The sequence below is a fragment of the Ipomoea triloba genome, chromosome 6, assembly GCF_003576645.1.
Source record: "Ipomoea triloba cultivar NCNSP0323 chromosome 6, ASM357664v1".
Taxonomy (NCBI): Eukaryota; Viridiplantae; Streptophyta; class Magnoliopsida; order Solanales; family Convolvulaceae; genus Ipomoea; species Ipomoea triloba.
In genome coordinates, this window is record NC_044921.1 from 1,161,816 (window position 1) to 1,183,882 (window position 22,067).

The 22,067-nt window shown below is 38.5% G+C and overlaps 1 protein-coding gene across 1 annotated transcript in view; it reads left to right on the forward strand.

The window, feature by feature from the left end:
• The first annotated feature begins 21,527 nt into the window (after window positions 1–21,527).
• Window positions 21,528–22,067, forward strand: part of LOC116022482 (sulfite exporter TauE/SafE family protein 3-like) — a 6,051-nt gene continuing 5,511 nt past the window's right edge. Inside the window, exon 1 of the mRNA XM_031263208.1 lies at window positions 21,528–21,984. Within this exon, the coding sequence (XP_031119068.1) occupies window positions 21,766–21,984 (219 nt within the window). The 5' untranslated portion in view covers window positions 21,528–21,765. The remainder of the gene's footprint in view (window positions 21,985–22,067) is intronic.

Here is a 22,067-nt window from a genome sequence, read left to right on the forward strand (position 1 = left end):
CATTAAGAATGAGTGATGCAACGTTCATTGTGAATATTCATGGTTGAAGAGTGAAGCATGTACTAGTATATAAAGCAATGAGTTAATTCCTTTTTTGGTCCTAGACTTATAGTGCATTGGACAATTTTAGTCCGGATTTATTATTTTGACCACATTTTGCCCTGCGTTTGTTAAAAGTTGACAATTTTAGTCCAACGTTAGTCAATCCGTTTGTCAACCGTGAAATGGAGGGGTATTTCCGTCCTTTTAGGTCCATGGCTCAATCAGCGTATGTTTGTTGGTCTCTTTAGTCAAAGCGAACACTGCCCACTACCTTAGACAAACGAACAACACTCTCCGACCAAAATCCACGAAACCCTACCCAAATGTCGAAGCAATCCGAACCAAAATCAAACAAATTCGAATCGTAACCCGAAGTTAAACACCATTGTTGATCGTTGAAAGCTTGGACTAAGGGCGCAAGGAAGATGGATCCTCTAGGAGAAGGCGACTACAATACCCTAGGTAAAATTCAATATTTGTTAAAGTTAAAGTTGTATGTGTGATAGGTTTCAGAATAGGTAAATGTTAAACTTTGCAATCCCTATTTTACTTGTATATATGCCTTTATATATTCTTTTTTGAGTTATGCGTGTATGGATTTGAAGTTAAAGTTAAAGTTAAAGCTGTATGCTTCACATTTTGCCTACTGTCATTGTCTACAAGTGATTGGTGTACATTAGCTTTGTATTGCTGTGTTGTTGTTTCACTTTATAGAGCAGGACTGAGAATTTTTCACTTTATGTATGAGAATGTGATGTTCTGTGTATATATATAGAAATGATGGTGGGGTTGCGGTTTAATATATGTGTACTTATTGAGGTGTGGACCACAAGCCTTTATGTTGTTGTTGGATTTCTGTGTAGCTATATGCGTATGGTGGGGACCACATTTTTTGTCTTTAAGGGGAATCATAAAATATGTGCATTATGTTGTGACTTTTTACCTCATTTTAATATTTGGTTTAGTTAGTGACTTTTTGCCTACTGTTGATGTCTTTTGTCATTATATTTGTACATTATAATGGTTAGGTAATTATAGTGGAAGAAACAGTGGCCAGTTCAACTTGAAGTTAAGGCATGGTGGTTCGTTGAAAACACATGGAATAGGATATGTTGGAGGGGTAACTCAGTGTTATAGTCTAGACATAGATTTGTGGGGGATGATAACCTTAAGGGAAACAGTGGAGGAATTAGGGTATAACATGTTAGAGAAATTTAAGTTTTTCACTACTACTAGGACTGGTACCTTATTTGAACTAGTTAATGATAGTGATTGTTGGGCTGTTTGTGATGTGGGGATGTTTCCTGAGGAAATTGAGGTCTGGGTAGTAGGTGAAGGGGTTGGTGAGGGTGAGGGTGTAGGTGATAGTGATGGTGATGGTGAATCACAGTCTAATGAAGATTTAGACTATTTTGACTTCAGTGATGACAATGTGGGCCATGATGACACAGATTTTGAGGCCAATATAGATCCTAATGTGGAGTTTGGTGGGGTAAGAGAAGGAAATGAGGATGAGACTGTAACTGCAAATAGCAATGAAAATGTCACTGGAATTGGGAATGAGAATGTCATTGGAAGTGGTGATGGTATGCATTTCTCCGATGATGATAGTGGGAAAGAGGATGAGGATGAAGAGAACTTAAAGTGGCCAAGTTTTAGTGCAAAATCTCAGACGCAAACCCCTAAATTCTCTATTGGATTAACATTTGGAACTAAGAATGAATTTAGGGAAATAGTCCACAACTATGCATATAGTGTTGGCAAGGAATTGAAGTTCACTAAATATGACAAGGAAATGATGTGTGTGAGATGTACACAACCTGGCTGCCCTTTTAAAATAAACCTCTGGAAGGTAAAAAAATGCATTGTCTTGGAGAATTGCAAGTTTTAATGAAGAACATGATGGGTGTGGATGGATCTATGAGAACAAGATGGTAAAATCAACAAGGATTGCAAAGAGATGGATGAAGGAGATTGGACACCATAGCTCATGGACAACTGCACAGTTTAGAAAGAAAGTAAAGGTGGATGAGAAATTTCAGCTTAGTAAGAAGCAAGCATATAGGGCTATGGTTAAAGCCAAGGCTGCCTTAGAAGGAAAAGCTATAGAAATTTCAACAAAATTTATAACTATTGTTTGGAGATTGAAAAAACTAACCCAAGGACTACATATCGTGTGAAGGTAACAGATTTGTTGTATGATGGGAAACCAAGATTTCTAAGGATGTACTTCAGTTGGGAGGCTTCAAAGGAGGGGTACAAGGATGAGGAAATTGATAGATTGAATTAATTCCAAAACAATTACATCACAGTCCTATATCAATTAGGTGACCTAAAACTCCTCCTCTAGACTAGGGAAGTTATAGCTAAAGCCTCTTGACCACAACTACTAATTGACTATGTAATACAAATAATAATAATAGTAACAATAGTATTCACACACCCCCTCAAGCACAAGGGCGGTAGACATTGAGCTTGTCTCGTAGAGCTGCAAAGCGTGTGGCTGGTAGCGGCTTTGTAAAAATGTCGGCTAGTTGGTCCTTAGTTGACACAAAATTAACCACGAAGTCCCCAGCAGCAACTTTGTCCCTTACAAAGTGATAGTCGATTTCCACATGTTTCGTTCTCGCGTGAAAAACTGGATTCGCTGCTAGATAGGTAGCACCGAGATTGTCGCACCACAAGTTCGCAGGTTGCCCTGAGTACAGCCCGAGCTCGTTTAACAACGACACAATCCATGTGACCTCAGCTGAAACATCTGCTAACCCTTTGTATTTTGCTTCAGTGGAGGAGCGAACCACAGTGCGTTGTTTGCGAGAGAGCCATGACACGAGGTTCGACCCCAAAAACACTACATAACCACTGGTAGATTTCCTGTCAATCGGACACCCAGCCCAGTCGGAGTCGGAATAAGCATGAATGTCTGAGGAAGCCGAAGGAGACAGACGTAACCCAAGGTCAGCAGTTCCTTTGACGTACCGTAATACACGCTTCAATAACCCCCAGTGTTCAACAGTTGGCGAATGCATGAATTGGCATAGGCGATTGACGGAGTAGGACAAGTCAGGGCGAGTGATTGTTAAGTACTGTAGAGCGCCCACGATCCGTCGGTATTGAGTTGGATTGTCATAGAGCTCAGCTGATGTCGTGACCGCCTGTGTGAGAGCTGCCGGAGTGGTCAGCGGTTTGCAATCAGCCATTCCTGCACGGTTCAAGATATCCCCCATACATCAGCGCTGGGAAAGAACTATGCCGCCCTTATCACTTAGAGTTTCAATACCGAGGAAAAAAGCCGGTGTACCGAGGTCCCTAATCTTGAAGGTGGATGATAGTCAGCGCAGTAGTTCATCAATCAACCGTGGGTCATTCCCCATCATAATAATATCGTCAACGTAGACAAGTAGAAACACTCGTGATGACCCGGCGGTGTAGTGAAAAAGGGGCACATCCGTTTTGGACCCCTGAAAACCTGCGGATAACAAGAAATCATGCAGTCTTCTGAACCACGCCCGGGGCGCTTGTTTTAGGCCATATAGCGATCTTTGCAGCTGACACACGTGTCCCGGATGCATTGGGTCTTCATACCTAGGCGGTTGCTTCATGAACATGGTTTCCGCTAAGTGGCCATTGAGGAATGCATTGTGGACATCCAGCTGGCGCAGAGTCCACTAATTTGAGACTGCAAGAGATAGAAGAATTCGGACTGTCGTCGGTTTAACCACGGGGCTGAAGGTGTCAAAGAAATCCTCCCCAGCAACTTGATTGAACCCCTTTGCCACTAGACGAGCTTTATAGCGCTCAACTGTCCCATCTGCTTTGCGCTTGGTGCAATAGACCCACTTACACCCGATAATATTCATTTGCGGTTCAGCAGGAATTAGCCGCCAGGTGTGATTGTGCAGAAGTGCGTTGAACTCTTGATCCATCGCTTCACGCCACTTGGGATGGCCCACTGCCTGAGAATAACACGTTGGATCAGCAGTCACAGTGAGAGCATGGAACTGTTCATTAGTGCCCCGAGTCATGTGACGGAGTCGCATGGTATGTCCCCTATCAGCGGGTTGGCTTCGCACTGCTCGAGTGCGTGTTCGGTTCTGCGCTGCCACCACCCTTGTGTTTACCGGCTCGGGCTCAATAGGTATAACAGTAGGGGCATGAACTGGTGGTGCTGGAGCCTCCGAGATCATTGGCACGGCACCCCAGGGTGTCGGCGATGTGTCATGTACTGCTGACTGATCCTGTAAGTCTGTAACAAAGGGAAATACAGATTCATCAAAGCGCACGTGGCGGCAGATATAGGTTTTTCCCGTAGATAGGTCTATGCAACGGTAACCCTAAAGGACGGTGGGTAACCTAGGAAGACACAGGGTGTCGACCAGTACTCTATCTTGTGCCGATTATATGGGCGTAGATAAGGGTAACAGCGACACCCGAACACACGAAGGAAACTGTATGTGGGTGGTGTTTTGAATAGACAGTAATGGGGACTGTTATATTGGAGTGCAGAGGATGGGAGACAATTGATTAAGTAGGTGGCTGTCTCGAAGGCATAGTCCCAATATTTTAAGGGGACCGAACTTTCGGCTAACAGAGCTAAGCTGGTTTCGATGATGTGTCTATTCCGGCGCTCAACTCTGCCGTTTTGTTCATGTGTGTAGGCGCAGGATTGCCTGTGGACAATCCCGAGAGACTCAAATGTTTTATGTAAGCGGCGGTATTCACCCCCTAAGTCGGATTGAATGCATTTGATAGAATGCCCAAACCGGCGCTCTACCATGACACGAAATAATTCAAAAATTTTATAGATGTCTTATTTTAACTGTAAGGGATAAAACCAGCAATAACGAGAGTGATCGTCTACAAATAATATGAAATAACGGAAACCGGAATTAGAAACTACTGGAGCAGGGCCCCAAATATCGGTGTACAATAAATCCAAAACATGAGTACTAGAATTTGAAATCCTATCTAGTGGGAAACGGGCAGATTTGCCAAGTTGATATGCCAAGCAAACTCCCAACGAACTGAGATTATTAGAGGTGACTGGACAGTTCTTGAGGACACGGTGGAGCACTCGACTATGTGGGTGACCCAACCGTTGATGCCACACTCGAGGAGACGCACGGGCACTAAGAAACGCAACTGGTGAACGGGGAACTGACAACTTGTATAAACCGCCCGAGGTGGGACCCTTAAGTAGAACCTCCCTGGTTGTGCAATCCTTCACAAGGAAACAGTCTTTGTGAAATTCAAAAAACACACTGTTGTCATTAACAAAACGATTAACAGAAAGGAGAGGAACAGTTAAATGAGGCACATGTAACACATTGTTTAATTTCAGAGTTTTAGACGCAGAAGGAAGCGTTGCATGGCCTATTCTAGAGATAACCAGACCTGACCCATTGCCTACACGTAGCACATCTCCGCCGGAATATTCTTCAGAGTGCGATAGCATGGATTGATCCGGCGTGGCGTGCGACGATGCGCCGGTGTCAGGATACCAGGCGTCTACCGTCGACGGGGGAGCCTCACCTGCTGCGACTGCGACATGAGCCTGCGGCGTAGGCTGTCCGGCGTAACGCTTGAAACAATTCAGCGCCGTGTGGCCGTGTGAACGGCAGATCTGACAACGAGGCGAATTACCTCGGCCTCGCCCCTGTCTGCCACGGCCTCGCCCTTGTCGACCACGCCACAGGCCACCACCCGCATTTTATCGACCGCCGAAACCTCCATTGTTGTTCGGCCCACGGCCACGCCCTGCGAACATCGCCGCCGGAGAACCAGGGGCGACTGCATCTGTGCTCGCGGAGAACTCATCGGCAAATATAAACTCATGTGCCTGCAAATAATCGGAGAGTTGAGAAATGGTTACCGGCGTTCCAAACACAGTGAGCGATGCCGCCATTACTCGAAACTCCGGGCGGAGTCCCCGGAAGACATACAAGTTTTGTTCGTCTAGGGAAACAGGACGCCCAGCCAGTCCAAGATCTTCGACCAGGAGTTGCGCTAGGCCGAGATACTCCGCCGGGGTGCTGCCGCCTTGACGGAGAGACTGGAATTGCCCCAGGAGATTTAAGCATCGCGCCCTGGTAGACGAGCCAAGAGCCGCGGTGATGGAGGTCCAGACGGCGCTGGATGTATTGAGTCCGACGGCAAGATACATGACCTCGTCCGACAACGACGAGATCAGCAACGAGAGGATCGATTGATCCTGTTGAATCCACGTCGCATACGCTGGGTTTGGAGCGGTGGCGGGTGCAGTTTCGTCGGACGCGGTGGCGCCGGAAGCAGGAGCGGGTGTGATGGTAGCCGATGGGCAGGGGATTTCGCCGTCAACATACCCAAGCAGACCCTGCCCTCGGAGAAAAGGCACCAATTGTGTGCGCCAGAACAGGTAATTTTGGCTTGTGAGTTTTATCGAAACGAAGTGGTGGGCGGCGCTAAGGGAATTGGTGTTGGTTGTCGGAGGGAGGGAAGTGACAGCGGCGGTAACCGTTCGTTCAGATGAGTGTGTCGACATATTTGTTTGGATCGGGGAACCTAACGCTAACTGATACCAGATGAGGAAATTGATAGATTGAATTAATTCCAAAACAATTACGTCACAGTCCTATATCAATTAGGTGACCTAAAACTCCTCCTCTAGACTAGGGAAGTTATAGCTAAAGCCTCTTGACCACAACTACTAATTGACTATGTAATACAAATAATAATAATAATAGTAACAATAGTATTCACAACAAGTTCTGTAGAAAAATTATTGGGGTTGACGGTTGCCATTTAAAACACAAGTTTGGAGGTCAATTGTTGACTGCTGTGGGGTTAGATGGGAATGACAGTATTTTCCCACTAGCGTATGCCATCGTTGAAGGAGAAACTAAGAATTCTTGGAGCTGGTTTTTAGCGTTGCTCAGGACAGATTTAGAGATCACAAGGGAAGCACAAGAACACCTAACCTTTATCTCAGGTAACATAGTGCTTCATTCTGCTTTAATAGTTTTTTTTTTTTTTTGAAAATTGCTTTAATAGTTGTTTCCAGTCTATTTAATTACTGTTTTCATTGTTGTTTTAATCACTGTTTACACCATTCTGTTTTGCTTTAATAGTTGTTTCATACTGTTTTCATTGCTGTTTTAATTACTGTCTACTTAATGCACTCTGTTTTTATTGCAGACAAACAGAAAGGGCTCCTTCCTGCTTTTGCAGAAGTTCTACCTAATGCCTCACACAGATTCTGTGTGAGGCATCTTCATGGTAACATGAAACTAGCAGGCTTCATGGGCAAAGCTATGAAGGATGCGTTATGGGCAACAGCCAAGGCAACAACCGTCAACAGCTTCACTGAGTGTATGGCAGAATTGAAGAATCTACATGTGGAAGCATATGATTGGCTTGGAGATAAGCATCCTTCTGAATGGTCAAGGTCCCATTTCACTCCCTATGCTAAGTGTGATGCTTTAGTTAATAATATATATGAAAGTTTTAATGCACTCATTTTAGAAGCTAGGGAACAACCTCTAATCTCTTGTGCTGAGACCATTAGAAAACTGTTGATGTCTAAACTATATGAAAATAGACAACAAGCCTTGAAATGGAAGAGACCTTTTTGCCCTAACATTATGAAAAAGATAGCACTTGTAGAGCATGCTGCTGCGGGTTGTTTAGGGGTGCAGAGTGATGATAATCTGTTTGAGATAAGATGCATGGCTGGGATAGGGTTGTTAGAGCAGCATACAGTAGATCTTTTGAGGTTTACTTGTAGTTGTAGGAAGTGGGAGTTGACCGGGATACCATGTAAACATGCGGTGTGTGCTATATGGATGAGACATGGGAAGGGACCTGTTCATCATTATGTAGACCCCTGCTACTCAATCAGCACATACTTAAATACTTATGGAGGGAGGATTAACCCACTTACTGGTTCTCATGAGTGGCCCAAATCAACAAAGGAACCACCACTGCCTCCACTATATAATACTAAGCCTGGGAGACCAAAGAAGTTAAGAAAGAAGGGCAGATGTGAAACAAGTCTAGATGGGACACACATGAACCCTAGTTTGTTGGTTAAGCATTGTAGGAAATGCAACAAGACTGGGCACAACTCAAGAACCTGCCCAGAAAATAGGAGTGGAAGGCAATCACAGGTAATGACAAACATTGGTAAAGTTGTTCCTAAAATGAGATCAGATACCTTTACTAATTTATGTGGTCTAATTTCTTGTCATGTAGGTTAATCAAAGAATAAGGAACCTAAAGAAGAAAAGTGCTCAACAACCTACTGTTGCTGCTGCTGTTCAACAACAATTTGATGTTGCTGCTGGTCAACAACCTCCTACTGCTGCTGCTGTTCAACAACCATTTGGTGCTGCTACTGCTGGTCAACAACCTCCTGATGCTGCTGTTCAACAACCATTTGCTGCTGCTGATGCTCAAGGATCACTAATTGAAGAAATTCAGCATTTCTGTAATGAAGCTGAAAAGGGTTGCCTCTTTGTTTGACAATCAAGTTGGAGTTCAGCCTCAACATGAAGAAATAATAGTAACTCAGCCAAAAGTTGACATGACACAGGACTTGGAGTCTCAAAGTGCTACTCAAGTTGCAAACTCTAGACCTACTCCCAAAAGGACTAAGAAGTCCTCAGCAGTTGCAACCACTTCCAATCATCCTAGGACAAGATCTAGAACTAGTCTCAGGTGTCAATTCAGTAACACCATTGACAAACCTCTCAACCTGGATTGATACTTTGGAGGGCTGCAACTGCATATGATTTTTGCTCACTTGTAGTGACTATGGTACACTTATTTGTATCTATTTTTGGTTTTGGTCACTTGTAGTCACTATGGACAGTATGCTATGAACTGTTGGTTTTTGGTCCTAACATTCTGTATATTTTGGTCAATTAACACCATTAAGTATGTTATGAATGGTTGGCTGATTGACAGTGTATATTTGGGATAATATGTTTGAGATAAAATGCAGGTTGTTTTTGGTTCATTTTTATTGTGTATTTATGGTTGATTGACAATATGTATGATATGATTGATAGTGTGTATGTTATGAGATCATGGTTCATTCTGTTTGGTCATAAACCAAAACCCAACTGCCAAAAACCAAAAACCAAAGGAGCTAATCAAATAGTATAAGCCAAAAGCCATAAACTAAAAGACAAAAGCCAAAAACAAAAAAACATACACCATAAGCCAAAAGCCATAAACCATAAACCAATAACCAAAATCCATTAACCATAAGCCATACACCATAGGCCATTAACCATTAACCAATTTCATTACAATTCACTCTTATGGGAGCATATATACATTCTTGCTCCCATTTCTCCCTACGGTACTAATAAAATAAGAAATTATGACTAAAATCATGCCAACTACAACTAAGATCCTCATGGATGTGCATTTTCCACTCCTACGAATATATTTGATTTCAGTATCTTCCCCGAGACTTCTCAGCTTCGATTTTAACTTTACATTTTCTTCTTCAATTTTGTTAATTCTCCTCAAAAGCCCAGGTATAATCCTCTTTGATCTAGGGCACATTGGTGGATCATACCACCTCATGAATTCATCCTGAAAATATTGCAAACACACAAAAAAAAACCCTAAGATCCATTCTCTGACCCGGGCAATTACAAAAAAAAAAAATTAATTAATTACTAACCTTATGTCTTGAACATTCCCAGTATCTCCTACCCGGGTTTTCATTTGTCCAAGATGTTCTCAAAACCATTTCTTGACCGCATCCACAAACTTCAACCGAAATGCATTCTCCATACAAATAGCACTTCCTCCCAACAGTTGAAGAACCAGAACAGTTTGAGGATGCACCAAGAGAGCCTTCCATTGAATCTGCGAATGGTGAAGAAGATTGTTGCCTCTGATCTTTGCTTTGAGTGTTTTTTTGTAATGTGAATCTATAAATGGTGAAGGAGTTCGTTGCTCAGCTTTATTATACTGTTTGATTAAGCCATGGACCTAAAGGGACGGAAATACCCCTCCATTTCACGGTTGACAAACGGATTGACTAACGTTGGACTAAAATTGTCCACTTTTAACAAAGGCAGGGCAAAATGTGGTCAAAATAATAAATCCGGACTAAAATTGTCCAATGCACTATAAGTCTAGGACCAAAAAAGGAATTAACTCTAAAGCAATATTCATTCATTCATTAATCATAATCTGATTCTCATTCTCTACGCAACTCCTTCACTTTCTCCCTGCAAACACTCTAAGCAAAACTCAAAGTCATGTTCTAGGCTTTTTTTTTTGGGGTGCGCGAGCATATAGCTAGATGTGAACCTTGGGGAGTTTTCTAGTAGTTGATTGCACCGTCGTCGTATAGTGTATTCGTACACGACACAATTTATTCTTTTCTCTTGTTTTATCTGTCCATCTCAATCGTTCGTACATAGTATCAGAATATCATTTTTTTCACTTGATAAAATTCAACATTGTCTATTAAACCAGTGAGTTATAATAAACCTATGTGAGTTGATTCCAACTAATCTAAGATAATGAATACGTGTGTATTCTTTACACGTGATGCGAAAACAATGGAGATGAATGATTGCAGTGGCGGGACAACAGGAAAAGGCACATGCGATTGAGATAAGCTATTGTGGGCTAGCAACCCATAAATGTAGATCCACACTCAACTACCAAACGGTGTCGTTTCTACGTGGCTTCCAATATGGTCAAACGTACAATTCACATTTGGATCACTGTCACGCCTTTTTGTTAATAAAAGTAATCTTAATTGAGTTTAAGACTTCATTTACCAATCAAAAGTGGAAATTTTTTACTTTCCTTTTTGTTCCATTTGCTGATTTGCATAATCATAAGTACAATCTCAATGTCCCATCTCAACACTCTTTTAGACATTCCTCAATAGTAGTGGATTTTTGAGAAAATTTTGCAGGTGTGATTAGGATAGATAAAATAAGAGTGAAGGAAAAAAGAAAAGGAAAACAAAACAAAATACAAAACTGAAAATATATATATATATATATATATACATACATATACATATATGTGTGTGTGTGACAAGCTTAGAACGCAACCGTTAACAAAATGGCTAGATGAAGGAATTAGAACTCGAGACAGATCCAATTGCCCAAGTAGCAATGCGACACTGTTTGCAGTCACGGCATGGTGGGTGTGGAAATGGAGAAACGAAGCCATCTTCGACGATTCCCACCAAACACTCTATGCTAAGATCTCATGGATAAAGGCCAAGGTGGTAGAAATTAACAGCGCGTTCAACAGAACCAACCACCCTCATGCCACGACTTCCCATTACGATTGGAATATGATGTCCTGGACTTGCCCAGATAAGGGGTTCGTCAAAGTCAATGTCGATGGAGCTGTCGATTTGTCCTCAAACAGAGCTAGTTGTGGAGGAGTACTCAGAGATTACACTGGCCGGTGGAAAGGAGGTTTTACCTACACCATTGGTACATGTTCTATTTTGCATGCAGAATCCTGGGCACTACTACAAGGGTTGCAAGCAGCTAGAGCACTTGGGTTTAGGAAAATAATCCTAGAGAGCGACTCCTATGAAGCTGTTCGAAGCCTGTCAACCATCCAGAGCAATCCGAATGGAGTTTCTAACATTATTCAGGCCTGCAAGCAAGAGCTTTGCCACTTTGATGAGGTAATCCTCTCAGTTGTTGCTCGTGAACAGAACATTGTTGCCGATTTCCTTGCCAAGCTCGCTAAACAGGATCCTCTTGGAGTGCACTATCTACCTAGACCACCGGATGGAGCAATTACGTTGCTGGAGGATGACGCTGCTGGCCTGCCCCAATGGCGCTTTGTGGCTAGTTAATGCTTACTGTTAAAATTTTGTAACTACCGGGTATCCCCCTTCCATTAAGAAATAAAAAAAATATATGTGTGTGTGTGTGTGTGTGTGTGTCTATATATATATATATATATATATATATATATATATATGTATGTATATGTATATATATATATGTGTATGTATATGTATATATATATATGTGTATGTATATGTATATATATATATGTATATGTATATGTATATATGTATATGTATATATATACATATACATATATATATATATATATATGTATATATGTATATATATACATATATATATATACATATGTATATATATATATATGTGTGTGTGTGTGTGTGTGTGTGTGTGTGTAAACACACACACACACACATAATAATTACATTCTAGTAAAAACATATGTTAAAAGAAAAACATATGGATGTATTGGCGCAGTTGGATGGCTGTTTCGGACGGTCTAGATTTAATCTCGCAGGGATGCGTTTTTTTATTCCTTCAGCGTAGTTTGTATTGTAGTATAGGGTATTTTAGGTATTTTAGCCAGTCTTCTAGTGGGGAGTAACGTGTTGGGATTAGAAGTCTCTCATTCACGAGCCGATTTTGTAGGGTTCCTTCGCAATCTGCCTTCCTCGTTCGCGTTTGGACTGCTACGTCTTCTTCCCTTCGTGTGGTGGTGTTGGTTCGATTCCTCGCTCTACACGAAGCAATGGTCGACGGTGGGGGCCGCGGTAGGGTGAAACGACGGGCTCCACAGTCCAGGGGTTCCGCTTTAGGTAATTTTATCTCGTTTTTTATTTCTGTAATTTTATTTAATTCGGGCCGGTGTTTGTGTGTGATGTATTGGTTTGTTGCTTTTCGTATACTCGGTGAGTGGCTGGTACGCCGGAATTTGGGTGAGGTGTTTTTTTTTTTTTTTTTTTTTTGGGAAAACAGGGAAATTACGGTGAGGTTGTGATTTTCGGGATTTTGTTTGTGCATGTTGCATGTGCGTCGGCCGGGGGTGTGTAGTTTTCTCTCTTCGTTGCCTGGTATTCTCGGCTAGTGTAGGTCGTGGTGGGGGGGGGGGGTTGGGTCGGGGGGGTTTTGGCAGGCAATTTTTGGGGTTTTTTTTTTTTTTTTGTAGTTAGTAATGCGGGTTCCTTAGTTTGGTCTGGTGCAATCCATTTTTGTTCAATCTATACATTATAGTTCGCTGTGGTTATGTTTTCGTGGTCTGCAATTCACTGTTTTATGCTTTTCAAAATGATTATGGTGTTAAATTTAATTAGTTTGTGGTTGTTCTACTTCAAGTAGTGTTTCTAGTTTGATTTTATGATTTTAGACACGTTCTGGTCTCTATGTATGTGGGGTTGAGTCTTTTATTTTATTAGTTTTTCTTGGATTGTAGGTTTGTGTGTTTGGTGTTTTTTGTTGGTGTTGGGCGTGTGGATTTAGGTGTGTGCATGTTTGTTTGTTGTTGTGTGCGTACGCGGGAGTAAAAATTCAGTGTATTATTGCATTTTTCAAAATGCATGTGGAGTTAAATTTAATTAATTTATTGTTATTGTACTTTAAGTAGTGTTGGTGGTTGTATTTTATAAATTTTTAGTCATTCTGATCTCTAGGTATGTGGATTGTGGGCTTTATTTGTATGTGTGTATCATGGTGGATGGATTTCTGTTGTGTGCACGTGGATGGGTTTATTTTTAATTTGTTTTTGGGATACCTAAGTGTTTTTGTGCATGTTGTGCGTGGCATTTTTGGTGTGTGCATGGTGGGTAAAATTCTTGTGCTCGTTTCATATTCTTTCTTGTGTTTAAACTGCTGCCAATTTTGTGTTTGTAGAAGGATATGCTGTCTGAGTTTTACAGGACCACCATTTCTCTTGGCGTGGAGGGATTCGAAGAATAAGATTGACTGCGGGGGATTCGAAGAATAAGGGACCTTCGCTGAAGCTCGAACCCACCCCCTTCCATGTGGGGGTGCAACCAGGTGCCACTAGATCACAAGGCACCCCCACATGGAAGGGGGTGGGTTCGAGCTTCAGCGGAGGTGATATGAACAAATACTACATTGATATATATACGCGGGCACGAGAACTGCGCCTCGCTTCCCCCTCAGATTTGTTGAAAACTCATCCCTCACATTTTACTATTCCAAAAACCCAACAAAAGTGACTAATTATGTTATTTAAAATTTAACTAAGGTAACACATTTACTTTTTTTGGGTTAAGATGAAAAATTGTAATCACTATCTGAAGATTACCAACTTGTCTGGAGTTATTCTAACACATTTACTTTTAATAAATATTGAATGATGTTTAATAATAATAATTCGATTCAGTAATTGATTTCAGACGATAGTAGTTTACTTTAAATTAGATAGATGATTTTTTTTAGTACTATTGACCCTGTTACATGTAATATTAGCTACTAAGTCCAATGAGTCAATATTGTCCCTACTGAGGCCCCAACCCATAACCTCCCACTTGGAAGAATCACTCCATGCCGCTTGAGCACAAGATCTTTGGTCCTATTAAAAACCTTATCCCCTAATTAAAAACAAGTATCATTCCATCTTATTGGTAATCTAATTTTTAAGTTTAGATGAGTACTTTTAGATTTTTGTTTTGATTTTTTCTTTTTGTTTATATTGGTGCTTTGAATGTCATTATATTATGATCAATTGTCTTGATTTTTTGTTTTTGTATTTTTAAAACATTTATTCCCATGCCAAAGACCTTGTGGTATAGTGGCACCCGGTTTACACTCCCACATGGAAGGGAGTGGATTCGAGCCTCGATTGTTGACTCTTTGTGCGTAGGTTGAGAAAGTAGCTAATCATTCCAATTCCACCATACTTACCATTACCAAATATTTTATTCTGATTCCGATTCCCATATACGAATGAAAGACACCCATATTTTAACTGATAAAATGAATGCATAACATCCCTGAGAAGCTCAAATTCTTTTCTTAATTTTATCTATGACCAGTCATGAACAGAGGAGAAGATGCATTTGTCCTATGAATTCTTGCATGCTATTTTTTCTCCCTATTTATACTGTTGAAATCATCCAACCATCAGCATGTTTATCTCCTCAAAGATTGCTCTACAATATTATCAAAAAACAAAGAGACTAATTTAAGGCTCAAAACTCCATTCTGCACGCTTTCAAATTTAAAACTTAGGGTGTGTTTTGTTGACAAGTTTTGGTATAAGGTATGAGTATCAAAGTGATTGTTATTGTTTGGTTGATAGGTTTTTAAAATACTACTGTGGGTTTGGTCGTTTGGAATACCCATTAATTGAAAAAACGCATACCCTTATTAAATAAGGATTTCATTTTCCTTCCTCATTTCTTCCCCAACTATTAATAATCATTCACATTTAGTGACGGAGCCAGAAATTTTCTCCAGTGGGGGCGAAAGATTAAAACTAACGAGATATTTTGAAAAAAAAATGAAAAACTTAGATACCGAGTCATAAATATTGTTGACTAGTGATAAAAAATCAAAATACATCAAGATAAAAAAAATATTTAAAACAAAATATAAAACATAATTAATTTGATAAAATAGTTAGAATGAAAAACACATTATAAATCATTCACCTCACTATTAATATTAAAAAATAAAAAATAAAATAAGAGAAGAAGTCACAATGTGACAAATAAAAAATCCAATTATAACTTACACTATTAATATTAAAAAATGTCAAAAACAAAATTTCACTCATCTCACTATATATATATATATATATATATATATATATATATATATATATATATATATATTTAAAAGACACAATGTTACAAATAAAAAATCTAAAATTCGAAAAGATAAATTAGGTGCTACTTAGGGTTTAAACTGTGGCCATTTTCATTCAATATTAATGTCTTACCATCTAAGCCAACTTAGCCTATATTTTTTGGTATAGCTAATATATATACATTACATGTGGTGGGGGAGTGAGGGCAGCTGCCCCACTGCCCCCATTGTGGCTCCGCCACTGTTCACATTCCACCTTACTACCAAACATGCAAAATACTTTCACTAAAACTCATTACCCTTACCAAGTATTTGATACCCATACCGATTCCGATTCCCATATACGAACCAAACACACCCTTAGAGTTTATCTTGAAAACATTTAGAAATGAAAAATAAGATTTCAGCCAACATAAAGTGGGTTCCATTTATACAATTGGTTAAAGTAACCAAAGCTCCATGCATCTTAAATGCTAATGAAAATTGTATTATTATTATTATTATTATTATCATTATTATTTATTATTATTATTATTACTTAAACCAAAATAAAACAATAATAGCATTACTCAATTTTTACAACTTTTTTATTTCCATTACTATTAATCAAATAAAGTTCAATTTTTTTTAATTTTATACCTACTACCATTTATATAAGAAATAGTAATTTTTAATTAAAATTAAAAGCAAAATTAAAATGGCAAATTTGATTCGATAAGGCACTGAGGGCTAAGGCTGACAGACAACTCTTTAAATTTTGAACCTAGTTTTTATTTAAATCATAATTGTTAACTCTAGTAGTTGGTACTAGCTGGGCTATTGGGTTGGATAACTTTTTGAAAAATTCTGCTTAATTTGGTAAAAGTGGGAAACCAAAAAGTCCAAAGTTGTAGTTACTTGTCCATTAAGAGGCAAAATTTCTTACTCCGAAGGCCTACACTACGCCTTGACATGACTTGTGTAAGTTGTAAATCACATTGTACAGTTGTCGGGGCTTGATCCTACAACATTGCCCACAACTCGCTACCTAAGAATCAATTAAGCTATCTATGTGATCGAACAAGTTGTAGTTACTTAGACTATTATTTGGTGGTTTAATTGTTGATTATGTGACCACTCATTTTGAATGATAACAAAGGTATCATCACACTACATAGGTGGCTATTGGGTTGGATAACTTTTTGAAAAATTCTGCTTAATTTGGTAAAAGTAGGAAACCAAAAGGTCCAAAGTTGTAGTTACTTGTTCATCAAGAGGCAAAATTTCTTACTCCGAGAGTTTCACACTTCGCCTTGGCAGGACTTGTGGAAGTTGTAAATCACATTGTAGTTGTCAATGTGAGCTTGATCCTACAACCTTGCCCACAATTTGCTACCTAAGAACCAATTGAGCTGTCTATGCAGGCAATTTATATTTACTATTAATTCGGTGGTTTAATTGTAAATGGGCACTTCGAAACTTTTATATTTTTGAAGTTAATTGACCTTTTGATTTACACTTTTACATGTCATGCATTTTGTAGTTTTATGTACCATACTTTTATAATTCACATCTTCAGGACACCAGTTCTTACTTAATCGCGCGCTCACACACACAATATAATGCATTTGATATTTTTATTACTGTGAGACTAATTTACATTTTACCTGAGTGGCTCCCTGTGTACAATTTATTATATTTATCAATATTATAATACAAATTTATAATATTCACCACCACTCAAACCATTATGTGAGTTAGCTCATGTAATTTAATATAAATCATATATACGCCAATCAATCAACGTAATGATTAATTGCTTTATAGCTAATGGAAGCCACATAAATTAAAGGAAAAAAAAAAAAAAAAAAGAGGAAGAAAAACGCCAATCAACCAAAGTTTTGAAATTAAATATTAAAAAATAAAGGCCTCATAAATTTTGGGTTATGGGTCTACTCATCAAACCCACAACAAAATCTATTTTATTTAATTTTTTTTTTTAGAATGTGCATGTTATACATAATTTCAAAAACTTTTTAACAGTCAATAATTATCTATAAAGTGGTCCATAATAAATCTAATTAATTAACTATAAAAATGTGTGTATATCTAACATTTTCATTATTTGTTCTTCGAATTTTATCTTTCATCTCTTCATGTTGTATTATTTATACAATTATACATACAAATAAAAATAAGCAAAACCTGAATACAAATACAGTAGGCAAAAGGTTTTGAAAAGAAGGAAAATATAACTTTCCTCCCAAGGAAAATATAACTTTGATTTGCTGGAATGCTTGCCGCTACTTAAAGGTGCACTTATAAATCAAATTCAAACTAAGAAAATTAATAGACAATTTTCATAAAGAATCAAATTTAAAATCTTATAAATATCAAATTAACTACTTTACCAACTCAATTAGAATTGTCCCAATAAATATAACTTTATAAAAAAAAAAACAATGTGTATACACTTATGTTATCGTTACATAAACACAGGTAAGAATTTTCATTAAGCATTGTTTTAATTTAACAAATAGCTATTTTTGCTTTTGGTTCATCAACTATTTAACTTGTTTGACATTTGGTCTTTAAATATTAATTTTTTTACATTTCGTGCATGGCTAGATTGGATTGGTCTTTAACTATTTAACTTGTTTGACATTTGGTCTTCAAATTTGACAAAAACTTATCTGAGACAGTCTCACGGATCCGTATCCGTGAGATAGATTGGATCAAGATGAATATGCAATACATATACTGAAAAATATAATATATACTTATGTTGGAAAATGTAATACTAATCATGAATAAAATAGTTGTTACTTATAAGGAAAAATGAAATACTTTTGAAGAAAAATGTAATACTTTTACATTTTAATTTAAAAGTATTACATTTTTCTTTAACGGAGTGTTTGAATTGGTTGGAGAGAATTACAATTGCATTCCACCTAATTCTCACATAATTTCGAAGGCAAGCAAATTATTTTGTTTGGTTGGAGTGAATTTGCAATTACGCGGAATTGAAATTCCCTCATTTTCATGGAATTAGAATCCCATGCTCCCCCTGGTATTTCAATTCCATGGATTTTAGAAAGAAAAAAAAAAAAAACTTTGAGACAAAATATTACCCCTATATTTTTTTAACATAAAATTGATGTTTGATCTCTCTCTTTCGACTATAGTGTCTTCTTCTTCTACTCTCAATATAGAACGTCAAATAGTAGGTCAACCTCAACTAAATATGTTTTCTCAGAACTACCTTATCTATTTTATTGCTTTCGTTATGTGTTTCTAAGATTTGTTTATAGTGTATAGTATTGCATAAATTTTCAAAAGTAAAATTTGAATTTGGTCATTTAGGATTAATAATAATAATAATAATAATAATAATAATAATAATAATAATAATAATAATAACAATAACAATAACAATAACAATAACAATAATAACAATAATAAGTATGGCATTCTAGATTTTATACTACTTATTCCCTTTCAATTCCTATATATACCAAACATTGAATTGAAATTCCCAGTAATTCCATTTCTACAAATCAAAGTATCAAACACTGGATTTTAAATTACAACTTTATTCCACATTATTCATCTCCGATGGAATTGTAATTGCTTTCCCACCTAATTTCTTCCCTCAAAGCAAATGCCCCGTATAAGTATTACACTTTCCCTTATAAGTAACAAATATTTTATTCTTGATTAGTACTTTTTTAGTCTCATTTTGCCTGTCATATTTATTATTCATTGGTCAAACTAACTATTTATTCTGCTTATTTTTAAAATAATTTTAATTAGTTTTAAATTTAATTTTTTTTTGTGTTTAATAGTACTTTTAATGTAGTTTTTAAATATATAAATTTTATATACTAATACTAAACTTTTCTTTTGAATGCTAATACTAAACTTAATATTATGAAAAATTAAAATTAAAATAACTTCAATCAAATCTTGTTAATCAAATATATGACAGATAAAATGTGACAGAGGGAGGGAGTAATTGTTTTTCTTCATTGCTCCCAAAAGCTGATTGTGGTATGAACTTACAACTCGTTTGGTACACTGTAAGTCTGTGATTTGGTAGTAATTGAATTGAAATTCGATGAAAGCCTCAATTACATTGTTTGGTTGGAGAGAATTATAATTCCACGGAATTGCAATTCGAGTCATTTCCTTTGTTGGTCATACTGTTATTGGGGCATTGCCAATTTTAGTCCACCTCATTAATTTTTGCCACATTGTGACCAGTCTTATTTAGCCCTTGTCACTTTTAATCCACTGTTAGAATTTTCGTCAAATGGTCGTCTAAAACAGGAGTATTTTGGTCTTTTCATGCTTTGGTGGTCTCCTTTACCCTTTGTTGTGCTTTGACTGAAGAGTTCTTTAGGGTTTTTCTCTCTCAGCCATCTTCAACAAAAAGATATGTTTCTTCTTCCTTTTTCCAGGTTTTCTGGGTTAATAATAATAATAATAATAATAATAATAATAATAATAATAATAATAATACTATATCCATTCCAGTGAAGTTGGTCTCAGAGGAGAATGGGGAGAAAGCGATCATGCCATTCAAGTCAGAAACACTGTCTTGCAGAGTCATGATAAGGTGAGAAGTGGTAATCATAGAAGGTTTAGCTCTGGGCACCAATGGCACCTCCGCTTCCCCCACCAGCATCTGCACCACTCCTCTCATGGAAGGTCTAGCCATGGGGTTCGGGTGAGAGCAAGCGAGCCCAACCAGAAGAACTGTCCTCATTTCTCCTTCCTCGAATTCCCCATTCAACCGTGAATCCGCCGCTGAGAGTAATTTCCCTTCTCTGTGCAAACTCCATACCCATTTCACCAAGTTCCCATTCCCCCTGCACCGCTTGATGGCAACGACCTCGCCGTTTTCCGGGATTATGCCCTTGTAGACGGGGTCGAAGGCACCGTGACCGATGATTCGGGTGGAATCGAAGGATTTGGTGGCGGATTTGAGGTTCTTGTATGTGAATTCCTTGGGCATTTTGATGATGTCGGAGGCTAAGATTTTGGAGGTTTTCACGTTCTTGAATTTCTTCGAGTATACCGAGTTTAGGGCGAGTGCGGCGAATCCTAGGCAGAATGCGACGGCGATTACGACTCCGACCAGGCGCCCGGGCCTTGTTTACAGAGTTGGTTGTGGCATTTTCTGGTGGTTTTTTAGTGTGACGTGGTGGTGGTGCTGTTGCTTGACTCTGACGGTGGCATGGAAGGCGACATCGATGTTACGGAGTTTGCCGTGGGGTTTATTAGACTGGTGGTTGGCGGCGACGGGGAGGAGGTTATTGGGGTAAAGGAGACCACAACAGCATGAAAAAACCAAAATACCCCTGTTTTGAACGACCATTAGATAGAAATTCTAACAGTGGACTAAAAGTGGTAAGGGCTAAATAAGATTGGCGACAATGTTGACTAAAATTGGCAATGCCCCAATAACAGTAGGACCAGAAAAGGAAATGACTCTTGCAATTCCCTCATTTTGTTGAATTGCAATTCATGGGTACCCCCTATGAATTGCAATTCAATGCGTGAAAAATGGAAAAAATGATGCAATGATACTACTACCCTTGATTATTATTATTATTATTATTACACAAGAATATTTTAGTCTTTATATCACTTCTTCCATTTCTATTCTCAATAATTCTATTAAACCTTACCAAATAATGTAATTTGAATTCTTACCTTATTTTCACCTATTTCTTTTGTCACCCAATTACAATTATTTCGCCTTTTAAATCCTTCCAAATAACCAAATGCTCTATTAGTAATTTGAGAGATTCAAACAATGCCAGCTCACCACCACAAATCGAGCCAAGTCTCTGTGGGTGACTGGGTCACCTATCTATCTCTTCAAATACATCATTTCATTCTCATTTTACTACTTGCCTACTTTCTCTCTCCTGGCGAGAAAAAATCCATGAAATAAATACTGGTCTCTCCCTCTCTCTTCTGCAGTATCTCCGATTTCCTCTCCAACAGACCTCTCGTCTTCTCGCATCCTGTATACACATACGTACACTGTGTGTACGCGTGACACAGAGAGGGAGAGAGAGAGGAGTTTGCAGTTGCGGTTTTCCTATTTTTGTTGAATTTTGTGTTTTGTGAGGAAATATCTGGTTGAATGGCGGGAGTGAGAGGGAAATGGAGGCTTCTGAGGCCACTGATGTCGATATCCTGGAGTTTTCTCCTAGCTGCGGTGTTCGTTTCAGCTGAGAGGAGTTTTAAGAAGGAAGCTATAGGAGGCAGCAACGTTACCGACTACTCAGATGCGGATTACCTCTCAGCGTTTGCCAAGTTCTTGTGGCAGCCTAGTGAATCCGGTTACGAGCACGTTTGGCCGGTACGTAATTCTTCGCAATATTTTGTTTCTTCGATGTCAAAGATCGCTTTTTTTTTTTTTTTTTTTTTTTTTTTTTTTTTTTT